This window comes from Culex quinquefasciatus, chromosome 1, assembly GCF_015732765.1.
Source record: "Culex quinquefasciatus strain JHB chromosome 1, VPISU_Cqui_1.0_pri_paternal, whole genome shotgun sequence".
NCBI classification, from domain to species: Eukaryota; Metazoa; Arthropoda; class Insecta; order Diptera; family Culicidae; genus Culex; species Culex quinquefasciatus.
This window is the reverse complement of record NC_051861.1, coordinates 100,728,646-100,748,562: the sequence shown is the minus strand read 5'-3', so window position 1 is coordinate 100,748,562 and position 19,917 is coordinate 100,728,646. Positions and strand designations below refer to the sequence as shown.

General features: G+C 36.3%; 1 protein-coding gene across 5 annotated transcripts in view; it reads right to left on the bottom strand.

The window, feature by feature from the left end:
• Window positions 1-19,386, bottom strand: part of LOC6052939 (protein kibra) — a 45,245-nt gene extending 25,859 nt beyond the window's left edge. The window contains exons 1-3 of one of the 5 annotated variants that reach the window (XM_038249797.1): window positions 19,021-19,386; window positions 15,282-15,284; window positions 12,632-13,297 (exon numbers count right to left, since the gene is read on the bottom strand). In XM_038249797.1, coding sequence (XP_038105725.1) covers window positions 12,632-12,756 — 125 coding nt within the window. In that variant the 5' untranslated portion in view covers window positions 12,757-13,297; window positions 15,282-15,284; window positions 19,021-19,386. Of the gene's footprint in view, window positions 1-12,631; window positions 13,298-13,391; window positions 13,615-15,281; window positions 15,285-19,020 lie in introns of those variants that run through there. The other 4 variants (XM_038249788.1, XM_038249811.1, XM_038249803.1 and 1 more) reach the window with 4 other exon arrangements.
• Between the last annotated feature and the right edge of the window lie 531 nt (window positions 19,387-19,917).

Here is a 19,917-nt window from a genome sequence, read left to right as displayed (position 1 = left end):
ATTAAATTCAAGCTTATTTTAACAAAAACATAAAAAAAAAAACTTGTAATAAAATATCAACCATATTTTTTTTAATTTTGAAACAAAAAGTATTATAAAATTCTCTATGCATAAGTTTCACGCTTTCTGATTCTGATTTCTGATCGATTTTGTGTCTTCGGCAAAGTAGTATGTTATGATTAGGACTAAACAAAAAAGATACCGTCATCTGGGGCGAATCGGGACTACAGTCTGAATAGGGACAGCAGTGTTTAGAGCACTTAAAGGTTTTAAATTTGGAAATGGATGTACACGTTTTGTTGGTCTGAATCTGTTCTATCCGAAACCAATCATAAAAATAAAAATATTTTGCTCTTACATGGTTAAAACTGCTGTCCCAATTTGCTCCAATTGACGGTACACGGAAAAATCCGTTTTTATTCAACTTTTATCACTAAAAGTTAAAATCCCAATAAAATCCCAAAATAGGTATTCATTAATTATCAACTTTTTTTACATGTTTTAGGGGACTGAAAAATCTGGCTTAGGAGATATGAATTTTTGAAAATAATCGTCCTTTTTTGGAATATATGTATCAAAAACCTGGACAAAAAACTTATTAAAAAATTTTTTTTGAGCCAAAATTTGCAATCGAAAATAACTTTTAATTGTTTGATTACCGCTTCCATGTTTTTTTTTTGCATTTTACAAAAACTTTTTAAAAGAAAAGCATTTTTGAAAATTTTTCAACAATTTTCAACAATTTTCTCTTTGAAACTTTGAAAATTGGGCAATTAGTGAAAAAGATACAGCCTCACAAAGAATCCGGTAGAAATTGAAAATGTATTTTTTTTATGTGCGGCCTTAATTAGCCTGTAATTTTCAACAGGAAACAGTGCTAAAAAAGATAAGCTTTGCGAAATTTTCAAATCTCTTCAATAAAAAAATCGAAACTTAAGGGTGCAGAGCAGCCAAGGAAGTTGTTGTCTTCTTATTCCAAAATTGCTAGACTTACGGACCAAATCCTGCAAAAATCTGATAGGCAAAATCATATCGATAGTTCCCGTAGTTTTGAAGATACCAAAGTGTGTGTAACAAAAATGTTGGTGCAAATGCTCTGTTAAAAACAACGTATTTTGGAAATTTTACTTTTAGTGCTGAAAAGTTCAATATAAAAATGATTTTTTTCCTTGTGTCTGTTTTTTTTTTCTTTCTAAATGTCCTAATCATAACCTACAACTTAGCTTGTTATCTTCGGCTATCAGAAATACCCTTCCTTACTCATTTTGAATGTATGTATGTATGGAGACTTGTATGGGAAAACGAATAACGCAAAATTGTTTCTTTTGCCAAAGGAAATGCATGGACAAACTTTCATCCAAGTCGAAAAATGAAAAATAAAAAATAGCAAAAAATAGGTATTGTAGAATTCTCAAAATTTTAAGATTAGAAATGGTTATATCCAATAAATTTATAAAAGAAAGTTTAAAACTTCCAGTTTATCAGTTAAACAAGCATTAAGATATTGCTAAAGTGAACTCTCTCGTTGTCGAGAGCGGGAGTTATCAAATTATAGAACGAAAAATCAAAGCATGCTGCTTGCAGAGACTGAACAAATTATTGATAGCTGGGGCAATATTTATATCAAGAAGATCGACAGCCAGAGAGTCGACTACAGCTGTAAAAAAAAACTGTTATTACATTTTTTCTTTTGAATTGTTGAATGCTTCTCAAAAGAACTGAACCCAAAAAATGTTGGTTTACCCACTCTCCTCTTGTTGTTTGCCAAAATGTAGGAACATTCGAAATAACTCCCACCATCATAACAAGGAGTTCCGTTCCGTCAACCCAACCGAAGCGCGCAACTACCTGTAGGGCGGCTACACGCCGAACGAACAGAACCCCAAAGAACTATTCCAAACAAGCGGCGGCGGGGTTCAATAACTTGCGAGGAATTTATACTTCCTTTCCCGCGTGGTGTGTTCTCCGCTTTTTTTCTCTCTCTCTCTCTGTCGCACACTCCACGCTCGGCTGAACATCCCGCCGGAGACGATGACACACCGAACCGGACGATATTCCGCAAGACAAACAAACAACAACCGCACGAGGATAGGCGAAAAAGAAGAAATTTTTTAAATTGCAAGATATGTGTGTGAAAAGAGAGGAGGAGAGCGGTGACAGATGAGAGAAGAAGAACAAAAAAACAGGATAAAAATAATACCAGTGGTGAAATAAACATTCGTTTGGACAAAGGCCGGCCCGACATTGGCACATTCACACACTCACAAGGAACAAAAAAAGGGTCGAAGCCGACTTGTTTCGAGTAAAGTTGAAAGTTATGTCATGTGGGTAAGATGAATGAAAGTGTGTGGAACTTTGTTTTGTGTTGCAGGGTTGTTTATGTTCTAAGGTTGTTTATGAGTTTTTTGGCTAGTTGGTTGAAGTCGAAGAGTCAAGTTGTTGGTTGTTGGTTGTTGGTTGTGGGTTGTTGGTTGTTGGTTGTTGGTTGTTGGTTGTTGATTGTTGGTTGTTGGTTGTTGGTTGTTGGTTGTTGGTTGTTGGTTGTTGGTTGTTGGTTGTTGGTTGTTGGTTGTTGGTTGTTGGTTGTTGGTTGTTGGTTGTTGGTTGTTGGTTGTTGGTTGTTGGTTGTTGGTTGTTGGTTGTTGGTTGTTGGTTGTTGGTTGTTGGTTGTTGGTTGTTGGTTGTTGGTTGTTGGTTGTTGGTTGTTGGTTGTTGGTTGTTGGTTGTTGGTTGTTGGTTGTTGGTTGTTGGTTGTTGGTTGTTGGTTGTTGGTTGTTGGTTGTTGGTTGTTGGTTGTTGGTTGTTGGTTGTTGGTTGTTGGTTGTTGGTTGTTGGTTGTTGGTTGTTGGTTGTTGGTTGTTGGTTGTTGGTTGTTGGTTGTTGGTTGTTGATTGTTGATTGTTGGTTGTTGGTTGTTGGTTGTTGGTTGTTGCTCTGAGGCTCGTTTCTTCCCAAGATTTCGCAATCCATTGATATATTTTCACATCTTATTCCAAACCCAGTCTCCATTCATAACAACTCAATCCCGCAAAGTTACATTCACCCAACGTCATCATCGACAAAGAAGTTGTTGGGGTGAGAAGTCCCCCGCCTGCGGCATAGATGCTGCCAAGTTGCAACATGTAACAATTTCCACGCTCGCCAGCCAAGACTAGTGCATAAACAGAGTGAGAGAGGCTCGCAAGCAAGCAAGGAAGGAGAGACCCCGTTAAGGGCCTTACCTCGAAAAGCCCAGAGCCAACGTAAGCAGAAAATACGAAAAAAACTGCAACAAACTGCATCACAGTAAGGGGAGCAGTACAAAATAAAACAAGAACATGCAACAATTCCCTCAGTGAAGAGTTTCGAACGGTTTTCGCCGGATGATGGGTGCCTTCGAAGTGTGTGTTTGTGTGCGATGCATATATGCAACACTTGCAATGGGAAAGAGTATCTCCTCTGTCTCTTCCCCATCTCCCTCACGAACTGCTCTGTTAAACCTCCTCCAGGTATTTTGATTCTTCTCACGCGAATTGAAGAAAAATAATATCATGTTAAGATTAATGTTGGCGAAGAGGCAATTTATTGCAGGGCAAATCAATCGAAAGTAACTAGAGCTCTGTACTATTCTTAAAGTATCAATTTACAAGTCAATTTTGGACATTTGAGAGCAATATATGCTTTTCATGATTGGGTTATCAAACAAAATAAATTATTATTTACGCGATTTTCATTAACGAATTTTTGAACTATGAAAAAAGTAACAAATTATAAAGGAGCAGAGAATGAATATTCATGACTTTCCATGGCCGATTTCACTCGCATACGATTTTTCACGATATTTTTAATTCATGAAATCATGAATTTTTATTCACGAATTCGTGCATGAAGTTCATGAATTCTGGAATATTTTTTGCCTTTCTTACAAAAGAAAGGTTTAAGGTTTGCTTTTGGAAAAACGCCTTTCTCAGAAATCATAAAAAAAACGTGCACGGCGGGGAATCGTCCCAGAAAAAAATCCTATTACTAATTTGAAGGTTTTGATGCGCTCTTTCGATTGAATTTTAACCCGAAACTCGGATCTCAAAGCCTGATTTTTGAGAGTTTTTTTTCTGAAATACTTGTGCGATGTCTGTATCCGCTCTTAAAAATTTTTATATTTCAGATTTGTAGCCGTGGGGTCGGAGACGAACATTTTATTTTTCGATTCACTATTTTCGACCAGTAAATGTGGTCAAAGACATTTTTAGAGGTATTTTTGAACTATTTTACAGATAACAAAATTCAATTAAAAGAATTCAGAATTTTGCACCAATATATTTGTCGGAGTTTCTTAATTTTGTAAGAAAGGCTCTATTTCACCTCTGGTAATATTAAATCGGGTTTATATGATTAATTTTTGAAAGGGTAAATAAAATTCATGAAATCATGAATAAATTTCATGAACTGATGAAACAAATTTATCAAATCATGAAATTAATTTTCGTTTACAAATGTATTCTACCATACCTAATCATGCATATTTATTCACAGTTCCTGGATTATTCGTGCCCGAAATGCATAGTTCAAATAGTACGATTTTCACGATTTCCGAATTACTTCCGAAGTAGTGTACTTCACCCAGCAAATTTAACATGAAATTGTTCTCAATAATGAACTTTTCACAAAATTTCCTTTGAACGTATATAAAATCTTTTTTTTTATTCATTAAGTTCACCATTGCTATTTACGAAAACGAAAAAAAAATCAAGAGATCAGTTTAGAAAAAAAACTTTAAGGTTCATTTGGTTATGTTTGTTTCAAATATTATTTGAAAAAAAAACCATCACATCAAAGGGGTTTATTTAATCAGTTTTAAAAATATAAAATATATGTATTAATTTAGACTGGTTTAGAGATCATTCATAAACCATAAAAAAACTTTATGTTTCCATTCAATAAAAAAGCAAAAAACAGTGTTGTTCCCATTAAGTAAACATGTAATCGCTTGCAAAAGTTCCTAATTCCAATTCCAACCTTCATTTTTTCGTAAACAATAAAGGTTGATTTTTTTATATTGAGAAAAAAATCTAAAAAAAAAACGCAAACGAATTTAATTTAAAAAAAATGCACACTAAATAAAATCATGGTAATCTTAAACCTGATTGAGTACATTTTTAAAGTCTTATTTTACCCAAATTTTACCTCTAAAAATGTTTAAATTTAACTCTTTTTCGATGTAATGCAAATTTTAAATCCAAAATCCAATTTAAATCCAAGTTAATTTTCATTAAAATATAGATAATATTTCACCTTATTATTTAATCCTTCTTCATTTGCACATTTTTTAAACTGTGATCCATTACAGTTTCATCACGATGATTTCACACAAAACAAAAGAGAGTGGAAAATTTAATTATTGTTTAACCTTCTACTGCCCAATTTTTTTTTTCGAAATTTTTTATTAATCCCGTGTTCAGGAGGTCATTTTGAACAACTTTTGTTTTACTAAAAACTTTACTTCCTTTGTTTTATGTCTTTCTTGTTTCATTTTTAGTATTTTAATTTGTATTTATCTTGTTTAGTTAATGATTATTTTTGGTAGTATTTGGTCTATTCTACCACGTCCTATCATTACATTTTGCCTATTTATTTTTTCATGTCCTGGACACTAGAAAAAATACTTCATACTTCTTTTTACTTAAAATATAGGAAATGTTAGTTGACCTCTAAAAAATTATTTTTTTTAAAACTTTGGCAAAGTAACATAAAACTTTCTAAATTTTCTAAAATTTTAAGGGTTCTTCTTTCCACTGCTTTTTAATGATCAAAAATTGGTTGAAAAATGGATTTTCGCCGCTTTCTTTAAATCGGAGCCCGTCTAAAGGCGATTAGGTTGTCGAGGGTTAAGTCATATTTATACACAGTAAAAACTGTGTAAAATTTAAAGGTTGAATATTACCTCAACTATGATGTAATTTTACCTCAATTTAGACTGAAATGTGACATTATACCAGAAAAGTGGTAAAATTACACTTTTTCAAAGGTAAAATTACACATTTTTTCTGACATAAATGATGTAATATTACCATGATTTTTTTTTCAAAACTATGTATATGGTTCCTAAATAGTAAGGCCGTTGCAAATATTTTTCAACGCTTATGTCGAGAAAATTCTTGTTTAGTTAATTTTAAAATTAAAATTTTTAATGTTTTGAAGAGTTATTCTCAAGCCACGTAATCGGATGCTGCTGTTGAGATAGTTCGCGTTTAAATGTAAATATTATTTGCATATTAAATGGTTTCTGATTTTATTCTCAAGCTAAGCCATCGGAAGCGGCTGCTGAGACAACTGTATTTTAATTATTTAATTTATAATTTAATTCAAAACTTAAAGAGGCTGAAAGTTTTCTAATGTATTCTAGTAAACTAGGGGAAATAAACCCATTTTAAGCCTAATAAGCGGTCCTGTTTGAATGATGCTGGATAATCTGGAGTGTTCCTTGAAATTCAGTAAAACCAAGTACACCAACGAGTAGAGCAACTTTTTGTGAACATTTCTGTTTATTTTCACTTTTATTAAAAGTTATGCTATTCCTTTTACAAGCATTTTAAAAAAATATTTCAAAAACGCATTCTAATCAGTCGTGTGCATTAGACCACGCCCATTTTTGTATTTTCAGCTTAGTTCTTTTTTTCTTCCAACGCTCGTTTGGGTCTGCTTCGTGCTGCCAAAATTGATGAAATTTTGAGCGAACTCTCACGAAAAGTAGCATTTATAGAGAAAGTTTCTGGCAACACCACAAGCGCTGCTGGTGGTGTTGGTGGCCACCCTTGTTCTTTATTTGCCTTCGCTTCTCGCTCGGTTTTCTTCAGCCTTCGTTTGGAATGGGTGGTCAAAATTGAAACGTCAAAAGACATAGCGCGTTTGTTTTTTTGATGGTGCTTGCTAATTATTCACATTTTTCGGGATTATTTTTCAAGTTAGTGACTAAGTAATGGTGAAAGGAACATGTTGCCGGTAGTTGAAAGCAATTTTATATTTTAAGCGCTTTAAAATCGTTAGCGCAAGTGAAATGATATTGATGGCGACTTTCGTTAAGCAGTCAACCTCTGATCTTGCGTGTGGATGTGTGTGCCACCAAAATGATGAGAAATAGAAATTATGATCAAAAGTGCATTAAATTTGATCTTTTTGGCCAGTGAGTGGCATAAACTTGCGTGCTTACTCGAGGCGGTGCTGTTGCTGGTAAGTTTACAGCCTAAATAGTATTTTTGGAGCTTTAATCGAGCATCAAACTCTCCATATGACGAAGATAGGTGTTTGATTAGAAAGGGTATATTTCCACTACAATCGATTGCACAAGTTTTTGTTTGTTTGTTTGTTTTTTTTTTTTTTTTTTTCAATGAAAATCTCGAATATTTTTCAAAGTTTGCAACGGCCTAACATTTTTCTTGTAACTTTTGATTTATATTTTACAACATAATATTCTTTCCAATTACTTTTTACAATATTTAAAGTGGTTCTCGAAATTCTTTCAATGACAAAAATATTTTTCAACATATTGGTTAAATTGAATCATCATACATAAGAACCAGCATACGAAAAAAAACTGGTGTTGCCAACATCGGCACGAAATAGTGGTCAAAATTGGGTTATGCCATAACCTAGACGACGAGGGGTGTGAAATGAATCTAAATAGTTTAAAATAATCCTTAACAAAAAGAAGAAAAAAAAAACACAGAATTAAATCAAACATCAAACTCTTTAGTCCATAACGGGGAGACCTCCACAATTCGCCAATCAATAGTACGATGTAGTTCTACTACCACAAGCAGACATTTGTTTGAAAAGTCACCTTTCTCAAACAAAAAAGTAACCACAAACCACACAAGTAAAGCAATGATTCACTAACACTTAATGCATCATCATTCATTGAGAAAGTGAATTCCACCTGGGTCACAACATTAGAATGTTCATAGTACACTTACACGTAACACTCACACACATTCAAGTACCCTGTAAACACCTTTCGGCAAACAGTACCACAAACCAAACTGAACTGAAAGGTACCAACCAACCAAGGTGGTGGTGATGGTGCCTGGTGGCGCAACGCTTATTTGCAAAGATAATAAAAATTCCTCAGGTGATTAGCTGGCGATATGAAAATATGTGCCGTGACTTTTGCAAAGCATGAAATCAGACAAATGTTTGCGCGCACATGGCGTACATTTTGAGCAAATCGTTAAAAATATTTTAAAATGTAATTTGGCAAATTCAAGCATTAAAAAAAAACTTTGTAGCAAATTTGATATTGTTGTTGTTATCAAAAAAAAAGTGCCCGAGCAACAACCGACAAAATTTTCTTTTGTGTAGAAGTACGCACTCACTCAGCAACGATAATAACGACCTCCGTCACATTAGATGGGTGCAATTTGTACTAACGCTGTTTTAATGGACTCTTTTGTGCGCAGGATGTTTAGCCAATCACCACTGACTCATACTGGGCCTTTATTTATATCGCACTTTCTCTATTGTTATCAGCGGAATGTGGAGGAAATACAACTTGGGATGATGCAACGCTAAACGTTGCTAATGTTGTAAGTTAAGTTTGTGGGATTTAAAAATTTAAAATTCGATTAAAATGAGAATCTTTTAACCGGTTTGAATTCAATTACTAGAATATTTTACAGAAAAGATTCTAAAAAAATCACATTCAAAGAGTCAAACTCAAAGTCACCATTATCTCGGATGTTTCAAGCAACGAAAATTTGTAAATTACTGGGAATAACTAGTTAATATGAGCGTATAACTCTTTTCATGTTTTGACAAAAAAAGTTTTAATATCACAAATCAAGTCGAACAAATTTTCCAAACATGAGAATGTTCTTTTGAAAATCTTTTGAAATCTATCTGAGCAATTTTGCAATTAATGTTTTCAAATAAAAAAACATTATTCTGAAAATTTTTGAAAATTTAAATAGGCATACGTTATTTTTTATCGCAGCAAAATACAATTCCTTTGTCTAAATTTAACTCTTTGAATTATTTTCTAAAAAGTTTTAATTTTCTGTTATCACCAATAAAATAAATTTGGATGGACTAATTATAATTCAAGGGTCCTGATTGCTCCAAAAAGTCTCAGTCATTCGCGAGCACAAATCTAGAGCGACGAAAAACTGCTCAGATGTATTCCTATCTTTTGTCACTTCCACACCAATCGCTACTGAACACGCTCTCTTTGCTCTCACTCTCACTCCAAACGGGTAGTACAGCGTATGCTTCAGAGAGACCGATTCCGTTAAGTCGCTCAAAGCTGACTGAGAATAGTTTGCGATCGGCTTTGCTTTAATCATTTAAGAAATAGCAATTTCCACCATACAAAATTCCAATTGACGGCAAACTGTGGTAGTGCATGCCAAATGAGCACCGCGCTAGTTATGTTTGGCTCTATCTTTTCTGAGCATACGCGGAGTGAAGCAATTGAGCAAGCCTGCGAGCCGCCAGCCTGTCGTGTTCGCTCGCGAATGGTTGCGCACTCGAGTCGAGTCGGCAAAGATTCGTTCGGCGTTGAGTGAGTGATTTTTGATTTTCGAACTGAAAATCTGGACCTTGTAATTGCAATTTGTATTTTTTTTGCCTCCTCCCCTCAACTTTAGCCAGAGCCGAGGGACATAAACTTCAAAAAATATTTACAACGGAATTCAATTTCAAAAGAATTCAAAAATAGCCAAAAGAAACTCCGAATCCAGATGAACAAAAATAAAAATCCAGTTATTCATTAAATTAGACTACATAAATCAGATTCAAATTTTCGTTTCTGAATCAATGAATTAGTGCATTTTAAAGTTAGAGTTTAAAAACGTTACTTAATCCATGTTTATGTGATTGGTGCCTTCCTTATACCACCTTTCTTGCCTTCCTTGTATTCACTATCCCTCATAAACATGTGTAGCAAATTAACTCTATCACTCATTACTTTTAATAGGGGTTTCAGACCTTCAATATTTCTAGCTCATTGACCAGGTCTTTTAAAATTCTATCCAATGGTAGTATTTCAGATTTTTATCAAATTAATTATGGTAACTTGATTGGATTATCAGATCTTCTATCATTTGGACGCGTTGGGAAGGTATTTTGATTATTCACCACGGACACATGAATTACTCCTTTATCGGTTTTCCGCACGGGTGAAGTGGAAATTGTTGCACATGGCTCATGTTTGTAAACAAATGACGCCATATTGTCAATGTTGTTCGGTAGCTAATTTCAGACCCTGGGGCCCTGGGAATCCCATAACTTTTAAGATTTTCGAAAACGAAATATATTAACATTCTCAAAAAGATAGAGTTCAGATAAAAAGAGATTCAATAAAATTCAAGAAATGGCAAACTGTGCAATATATTTCAATGAACAAAACAGCTATAATAAAGCTAAAAAAAGCTAAAAAAAGAACTCAAAACCATTGATTAATATTCAAATTCTCTTTCGAAGTTTCAAAGGGTTCTAAGGGGTTCAAAAGCATTCGATGAACTTCATCAACTTTTTTTTCATTAATTGTTAATTAAATGGGTTAAATCTTTTAAAGAAATCTACGATGACACAAAACTACCCAAGTAACATTTGAAGCTTTATCGAAGCTGTCACAACCGCTATAAAACCTATCAGCCAAAACCAGCATTAACACTACTTAGTCGTAACAGCCTCCCCAGAACCCTGATAAAGCTCTGATAAAACCCAAAAGGACCTCCGCAAAAGGTTGGCACGGCCTATTTATAAAACCTACATAGGAGTTCAAGGCTTTAAAATTGAATCCTAACAACTTCCTCAAAGCCATAATAAAACCTTCGTTAAAACCCAGTCAGGAGTTATGGAAAAATTACATTTGATACGTCTTCAAACGTCTTATGCCAGACAGATTTTATTCTGGCAAAAAATAGTCTTTGTTTTGCCAAATGATGGAGATGGTTTGCAAAAATGGCGATGATAAATTAATATATATAGAAGGTATTTATAAAAATTTGAAAGAATATTTCTCGTAGTTGGTGACTTAATTTCGGGTGCGGTTAACATTTTATCGATAAATGTGGAAAAATCAACTCGTTTCATAATAAAATATTTTGTAATTACATTTCTTAATTTAAAAAAAATATTTTTTGCAGTTTTTTTCAAACAATGTTCAACACATTTTTGAACGTCGATGGTTATACTAGTTATGTTATGTCAGAAATTCATCATAATTGTGTGTTTTCATAAAATGCTAATCAAATTTACTGCCTTTTCAACTTTTTCTATCATGATGACGGTCAATCACAATCAATCAAACCACGCGTTTAGCGCCATATTTATGCAATGCTATTTGGCCGCATTAAATGCTTTTTTGGGAGCTTATGGTTTTAAGTAAAATTTTTGCATGCCTAGAGAAAATTGACAACTACATGACATGAAACAATTAGGCATGATGACATTGTCATCGGGATTTCAAGACTCTCTTAAAACTTTCATAAGACCTTATTAACAGCCATTTGGCTTTGATTGCCACCTGGTTTTATGTCCGAGGCATAAAACCTTCTTAGAACCTTTAGATCAGCTCATGCTTATTGGTTGCTGTGAAAGCCAACATAAAACTTACTAGCAATCAAGATGCTACAATAAAACCTCAATAAAACTAGGCGGTGGCTAGCTAGTTTAAAATCGTAACTTGGGTAAGTTATTTTTATTTTAAATGGATTCTAATTAAATAAAAAGGAATTTAACTGCTGAAAAATATAGCATTTGAAAGTTTTCAAGTAAATGAGTTTCTCGTTAAATATAAACCAAAAAATGGAAAGAAAAATCAACTAAATTTAATATAATTTATGTGAAATTTACATCAACAAAAACAATATTGAATCAAAACTCATTTTTGAGAAAGTTCGGTTTTATACGAATTATGAGTGATTTTAGATTAAAAGGACGTTAGGAGAAAACAGTCACAACAGACTATCGAGAGCAAAACGGCCTCAGATTTGACTGAGAGGAAAATGGTAATTGTGAGAGGATAACGCTCTCGGCATTACACCTGTACCGACGCATGGCTCTCGTTATCTTATCGAGTCAAGGAAGATACTGTTTGGGCACTGACTTGTTGAGAAGGTCTGGGGATTGATTGTCATTTTTCGATATTTTTTTTTGAATTAGTAAACTTTTTTAAGAGATTGGCAGTGAAATTGTCAGACTCTCTCTCACTCCATTCGCTGAATATTTTTACTCCCGGTTAGAAGAAATTTTCCTCTCGAATGAGTACTGCGGTGCTTTGGGTGTATGATCTGGTTCGACTAAACTCGGTTTTTGAGATTCATAAAGGCAAAGATTAAGTTGTTGTTTGGCAAAGTCTTCCAAATTTATAAAGCTTGCTCCAATTGTATTATCGCTTGATCAGCGATAATCTCCGATCGTAAACATGTTCTTTTGTACACTTATTTCGAAAAGATTACCGATGCCATATATCAGAAACAGCTGACACTAAACAATCTTTACCCGACCCTTATCACATTCCATTAGCTACGCCTCGGAGCACAAAACTGCGTAAATATTTGCCAACCGGCTCCTGATAACGGAAGGTTGAAATTCCTTACAATACTATTTTTTATCTTTTCTTAGACGGTAATAGGTAGCAAAGGTGCACACTCACTTGTCACGGGGATCGATCCATGTGGTCTTCTTGTTAATATGATCAATAAAATAAACCTTCCCATCAAAGTCGGTGTTAATCTCCCAGCCGAGTGGTAAGTCTGCATTGCTGGAAATTTTTGGCATAATTCGGCCCTTCTGCTTCCGGTGGTCCGCTGCTCCAGGGTGACTCTTCGAGCTGCTCACACTTGCGCTCACTCACGAGATTTCACTTTTGAGAACCGCCCGCTTTGCCGGCGTGCATGGCCTGCACTTTCTTCACTCTACACTCTTCTTTTTCTGCCAGACAATCTTCACTTCCGGTCAGTGACAATGCCTGGACTTGACTGGTTTGCCTTTAAGGTGCGCTCACGGTGCTCATGCTCACTTGGCGCTCACACTTTTCACTCACGACGCTTCACGGCTCTGCGAGCGCTCACATTTCCAGCATTTGATTCTTTTCACTATTCTTTTTTTTGTGCTCACAAGTTGCTTCTGTTTCACCTTAATAACTTTGATTTTCCAATCAGAGACGCATCCGCACACACACACAACACTATGCCCCTTGACGGTTGTAACTTTTCCTTTTTTTTCCTCTCACCCGCGATTCGATCTCTTTCTCACTCACTGATCGTTGATTCTTTCACGTTTGAAAACTCGGGCCGATCTTTTTCACGTTCTCTGCCTGCTGCGATTTAATGAAAAGAAAGAGAAAGAAGAAGAAGAAAATTAGAGACATTTTTTCGCCTGAAAACTGCACCAATTCGTGACTTCTGGCGTACCAAGTTGACGCGAACGATCTTCTTCCCCTGAAGCGCGCTCACTCGTGATAATTCTCGCTCACTCACGCACTCACTCGCTCGCAATCAGTGCACAGCGCACGGTGAAAACTATTTCAGTGGCGTAGCCATATTGAATTAAATTGAAATTCCAATGTTTTTTCCTTCTTTCTGGCGAACCGTCGTCGTCGTGCTACACACTCTTTTGCTGACTGCTGACTGACTGACTCTGACTCTGACTCCGACTAGGCCAGGCGCTTGTGTGAGTCCGACTTAAGCGACTTAATACGCACGGCGCGCGCCACTAATACAGGCGCATCGGCTTAAGTTGGTATTGGTGTTTGCGTTTGCGCAACTGCGCCCTGTTGCTGTAGTGGTGACGGCGACTTAAGTCACAGTGGCGCATGCAAAGTGTGAGCACGGTTGGGTCATTTCACCGAAAGTTTGTTTTGCATTTCCAGCTGTCAAAAGTTTCAAATTTTCTTCAGTTTTAACTTTTCTTGTAAACAAAAGCATTGTAGACCTAATTCACTGAACATTTTATGGTTTCGAAAAATTTTATGGGAAATGACCACCTCCCGTCGTCGTCTGTCTGTCAAAAGTCAGAGCTTTGACAGCGTGTGCCAAATTCCAAACGTGTGTGGTGGTTGACATTCTTGCGGCATTAATCGGCGCGATTTGGCGATTTCACACACAAACATTGCTCAACAGCAGAGCAGGATCGAACCTCGCCAACCGGGTCGAAAGTCGTTTTGGCCAGCCAGCAAATCACGACTCGGCGAAGCTTGATTTGTTTATTTATTTACTATGGCGTGCGGCGCGGTTGGTGGTAGAATTCCATCGACGAAGAGATTCTGGTGTTTGTGTTTGTTTGCTTTTTTTGTCGGACGGTACTGAGAACACATTTATTTAAATTCCAGCCGCGCGCGCGTAGACCCCCTTGGCAACTGTAGGATAAAATATGGATTTCTTGCTCAGATAACCGAACCGTCATAAAAAGTTCAAAGAAAATTGCTCACAATTAACACTCTTGATCAAAATTTTTAAATTTCTAAAATGTGACCACGTGGTTTATGGACGGCCCCTAAACATTTTGCGCAATATTGACACACTTCATATAAAATGTAGTTTCGACCATATTTTGCGATCAAAAGTGACATTTCTGTGGAAATTTTAGTCAGATACAGTTTGACAATTTGGCGTGCAATCTATTGTTTACATTTCTTAAGGAAACTCGGGGCTCAGGCTAAACAGCTAAAAATTGATTTTTTATGTAGAAAATTTCGTTGGTTTAATCCTCCTTTCATATTGTTTACCAGCGTTTTATAATTTAAATCAGAACGTAGCCAGGTTTTTTTATTCAAAAATATGTTTACTATACTCAAAATTAACTTTCAAATCTAGATTACTACTAAGTAGTTCTCCAAATGTTGATTTGTTTCTTTTGAAACTTGAAAAGAATTTTCAAAATGACACACAGAAACCGCGACGTACATTTTTGCATACAATCTCACCAGACACTTTTTCCAACTCGCAATCTCCGTATGCCCAACAACACACCACATCGGCTCTTTCTTGCTCTGACACACTCTCTCCCGTTCTCTATCTCTTTCGCTCGCCCACTCTCCTACGGCCTGCGACAACGGCGTAAAATTGTAGAAAATATTTAAATTATTTACAGCTATTTTATAATCAGCATTTCATGGCATTTTATACTCGTTTTTTTTTCTTCCCTTTCTCTCTTTCTTGTTCGTTCTTTCGCGCTCACCCTTTCTCTCTCCTTTCTACGCGCTCACTGAGTAGCCAGTCGGGCTGAGTGAGTGTGTGTTTGTGGCTTAACCGCTGCAGATTATATTTTTGCCATGTTTGTTGCAATTCTTGGCTCGCATGAACCAACTCTCAGGGCGAGGGGGTGTGCCCCACCCACCTCTGCTGGCCTGTAAATGACGCCCCCCTCGTTCGATTGACATATAGACGACGAGAAGAATGTTGAACATTCCAACCTTCTTTTTTTGCTGCTGCTTCTCGCCGTGCGCGGCAGAGAAGATATAGCCATACCTTGCCCAAATAGTCTGCAACAGAGGCCAAGTTGGCCCAGAGTCGGAGGTGTTTGCCACCTTGGACGTTTTGGACAGGCTTGGCGATCAAATGGGTGGAATCAGATGAAAAACATTAAAAAATGCATTGAGTTTAATAAAGGCCAAATTAAGTTAAGAACGCCATTTTGTACACCTCACAGATCATCAAAAATTGAAAGTTCTGAGATTTTCAATAAAACCCGAAAAAAACCTTGCATTGTTGTCACTCTTCATAATAAGAAGAAAAAAGCAGTTTCAATCTTGTCGTGCTGTCTAAAAACACCTTGAAAATTACTGTGGGTGCGACAACTGGCCAAAGGGATTTCACGTCAGAACGCGTTTGACACACGTACATGTCCGAATTGTAACTCGGGATTTCGGCGAATAAATCTAACCAAACTACGATGCATTTGACAATGCACCAAATGGTCAGCCCAACAAAACGTGATTGTTATTGTTTACATTGCGCGCTCTAGTTAAGGTTTATTCAAGGTCAAATATTGAAACGCATTTTTCTCTGAACGTCAAAAACAGAGGGTGCAGACATCTTTTGAAGTTGAGATTGAAATCACGCGCAAACTGCGCATATTAAAACTATTTTTTTTTTATTTTAATTATTTTTTGTGTATCATAAATTCAGAAAAACTGTATTAAAATTTAAATTTCACAGTAGTTAAATAGAGAAAAACCACCTCAAAAATACATTTTCAACGTAAATTGCGGCAACATTTATAGAGGAGTCAACTTTGGTCGTATTTTTACCACCTTTGGGTTTGGAGTTAGTATAATTATATCGTTTTTTTTTAAAAAAAAAGGTCCTATTTTTTTTTTTTTTAAAAAGTCTAGAACTGTGCAGAGTTTTGTGTGATTTCCAACATTTTCAATAGATGAAATTTACTGCAATTTCCAAATGGTTAAATTTGGTTTCTAAAATATTAAAAATGCTACAAATGCACGTCGATTAACCAGACCACTTTGCACATTTTATTGCAAAATCTCGATTTTGATTAACTTTACGTCCACTGTTTTTTTTTATGTGTTTTATTGAGCCAATTTAAAAAATATGTATTTGCAGAAATTCCGAAAATTGTAAAATAAATAAAAAAATTACAGGAATTTCAAAATCAAAACAAACATTGCTAATGAACAAATTACTCCTGATTTTTGAAGCCGCAATTTTTTTTTTAATAGATGAATAGTTTTCAAGATAGAGCTGATTTAAAAATGAGAGCTTATTGGGTTAAAACATAGAAACACTTTTTTTCTAACTTTAAAATATGTCTTATGTAAGCTACAAAAAGTTGAATCAACAAAGTGAAAACGAAAATTGCAGATAATTTTGCAAGCCATTTGAAAAAAATAATTCTCACCAGTTGAAAGAACCTTAAAGTATTTTTTGTTGAGATATTTTTTAATAGAAATGATACCTAAAAAAATATAACTCGAAAACGGTACACTATATCAAAGTTTCACAATTTCAATGAAAAAAGTGTTTTAAAATTGATTGTATAGTTACCAGTCCAGTTGTTTTGCAATCACTAGTTTCCAAAAATCTAAAAATTGAGGAAACTTTTATTCTTAGTTTTTTTTTGTTATCCTAGGCTAATATGAACCATTTTTGGGTATATGGAGAATTGGCCACTCGAAAATGACATTTGAGAAGGGCGTAAGTTATTTAAATATTTTTGTATTTTGGAATTTTTAATATTAGTGTATCTCGAAACCGCTGCATCGTGTCAAATAGTGGTCAAAGACAAGCTTGCAGGAAATTGGACGGGCTTTCAACAAAAAACACTGAAATAAAAAACACGCCATGAAAAAAATGAGGAAATATATTAAGGTGTTACAAAAAGGCTCACGACAAATTCAGGATGGTATATCTCTCCAAAAAAGTTTTTTTTATTTGAGAATTTAATTTTTTTTTTAGAACTTTGAATATTTGTAGAATTTTTGAAAATCTGGAAAACTTTGAGAATTTTACAAAATTTAAAGAATTTTAAAAATTTGAAAATGATTCATGTTTTGATATTTTGGAAATATGAAAATCTAGATTTTTTTAAATTTTGTATATTTAGAGAATTTTGAATTGTTTTAAAAAACTGAAAAGTTTTACTTTATTTGTAAATATTAAGAATTTGGAAAATTTGGTGAATTTGGATAGTTTGGAGAGTTTAACTTTAAGAAAACTGAAATTTTGAAAATCTGGGGATTTATGATAATTTTGAAAAGAAAACTTGGGAATTTGAAGAGCATCAGAATTTTGAATTTTGGAGAAAGTGTAGAATTTAGAGAGTTTCAAAATTCTGAAAAATTTGGAAAATTTTATTTAAAAAAAAAAATTATGAAAATTTTGAAATTTGAGCGTTTAATGTTCAAAAGGTCCTTTCTGCATAGGACACCCATGACTCATAGGTTGTTTTGAAAATTTACTCTAGATTTTTTAGTATCTGTTTTTACCGGAAAGCTCATCCAATTTCCCATAATTTAAGTTAAATCTTTAAAAAAAATCGTGCGCGGCGGGGAATCGAAGGCAAATTTAATTAAAATGAGCAGTATATTGGTTTTTTGACCTCCCACTTTTCCCCACTATCCCCACGGCACCTCCACACCAACAGAGAAGGTCAGGAACCGCGGTGGAGCCGGGGGAGTTGCCGAGGGGGTGCCCACTGCTGTTGCTTTTGCTGGCTGCTGCATATTTAGGAGGAAACTAGTTTTCTTTCATGCCCGGGCTCAGACCCAGGGCCCAGGCTTTTGCATACTTTCGAGTTTTTCTCTCTCTCTCCCTCTTTTTCCTCCGGCTCACTTCGAAGTTGTCGTCGTCGCGCTCAACGACGGGGAGTGTGGACAAAGTGTTTCAGTGTTTATCCCTCTTGGCGCCCGCTAGTTGTACTACATACCGCGATTAGGAGCCTGATGTTTTGAAGGGAGAGAGAGAGTTGGGGTTGGTGGAGTTTGGAGATAGACGTGTGTGTTTTTGGAGTTCGATAGCACAGAGCTGGCTGCTGCCTGGCGTTATCGGTGGCTAGTTTCGCAACTTTTAAAGGGGAGTTTCACATGGCACATGTTGACACCCGTTTTTTTTTTCTCGTGTGTGACACGATGGCGTCAATGGCGCTGTCGAAAGTGGGTGCCTGATAAAAGGTCTTGGCCAGGCAGGTCTTAGAAGCTACGTTTTTCTAAATAACCGTAACTTCTTTGTATGTTTATTTTTTTCAAAGACACCTCAAAAATCGTCCAACTATATGTTTTTCTGCGTAATTTTGTCCGCCGAATCTGAATCTGCCCTCAGGATTTGGCTTGCAAAAAAGCTTCTAATACAATATTAAAAATACGCGAATTGAAACTTCAATTTTGACCACCCGTTTCCCACCACCTTTCCCCACTGTGCCGCGTGGAGTTTGCCCGCGTCGAAGAAACCTTCGCCGTTTTCTTTCTTCGACTGGCTAAAGTTGGAGTTTTCAAACACGGTTCTCTCGGCTCTTGATCGCTGTCGCCGTCGTCAACTGGTTAGGAGGCACACAACTCCCCCCTGCAACAACAACTCTAATACACACCAACAACAACAGCACTGCAACACCGCAACAATTCCGACTGCTGGACGGTCACTGCTGGATCCAGCGCCGTGAGAGGAAGGGGGACGGCGGATCTTGGTCAACCCTGCACCACTTGATTAAGGAGAGGCCGCAGTCCACTTTCAAGCAACAACTCTTGCAGCAATCCCGCGAACGACTCCGTTTTGCTGACTACGGACACGACGTTTTCAGCGCTATTCAGCAACAACTACGACACCACAACACACTTTAGCAACAACACGGTTGACGGCGAGATTCGTTTGCGCGGCGCGTGGACGTGGACGAGGTAAACGGCAAACTTGACACATTCTTCACCAGGCGGCGATCGGAAAGCAACTACCGCCCCGAGAGAGAAATCTACGACGAGCGGCGAGTAACGGCCCCACTCACAGGTCGCGGAATGAACACCGCGGCGGAGACCTGCTCACCAATACAGGCGTCCCAAGGCAAATCAGTGTTGGTTGGTGGAGACCCCCGAGCTTAGTGTGGTGGAGTTGAATCGAGCAACTAACCGACCAATACAACCGCACGCGGGTCTTTTTAGTAATTTGAAACTTTTGCTTAGGCATGCAGGCAGCAAGTACGAAACGGCCGCGATTGATGAAAGGGAACGACGACGACGGTTCTGGAACGAGAGAACGTCGGACGGCCGCAAGTGTGGGATTGTTTGCGGAACTGTGCTGAGTTGTGCGGGATTGGCGTGTTTGCAGAAACCGTGCCAAAGCTGTGGAGGTGCACGGTAGTTTTGGAATGCGGAATGGAGCACGTGGTGTTTGGTGGAGAAATTGAGTAAAATCAGAAGCCATTACACGAATTAATGTTTGAATAATAATATAGCTTTATGACATTTGATTTTGCTGGCTGACAAAATTGGGTACT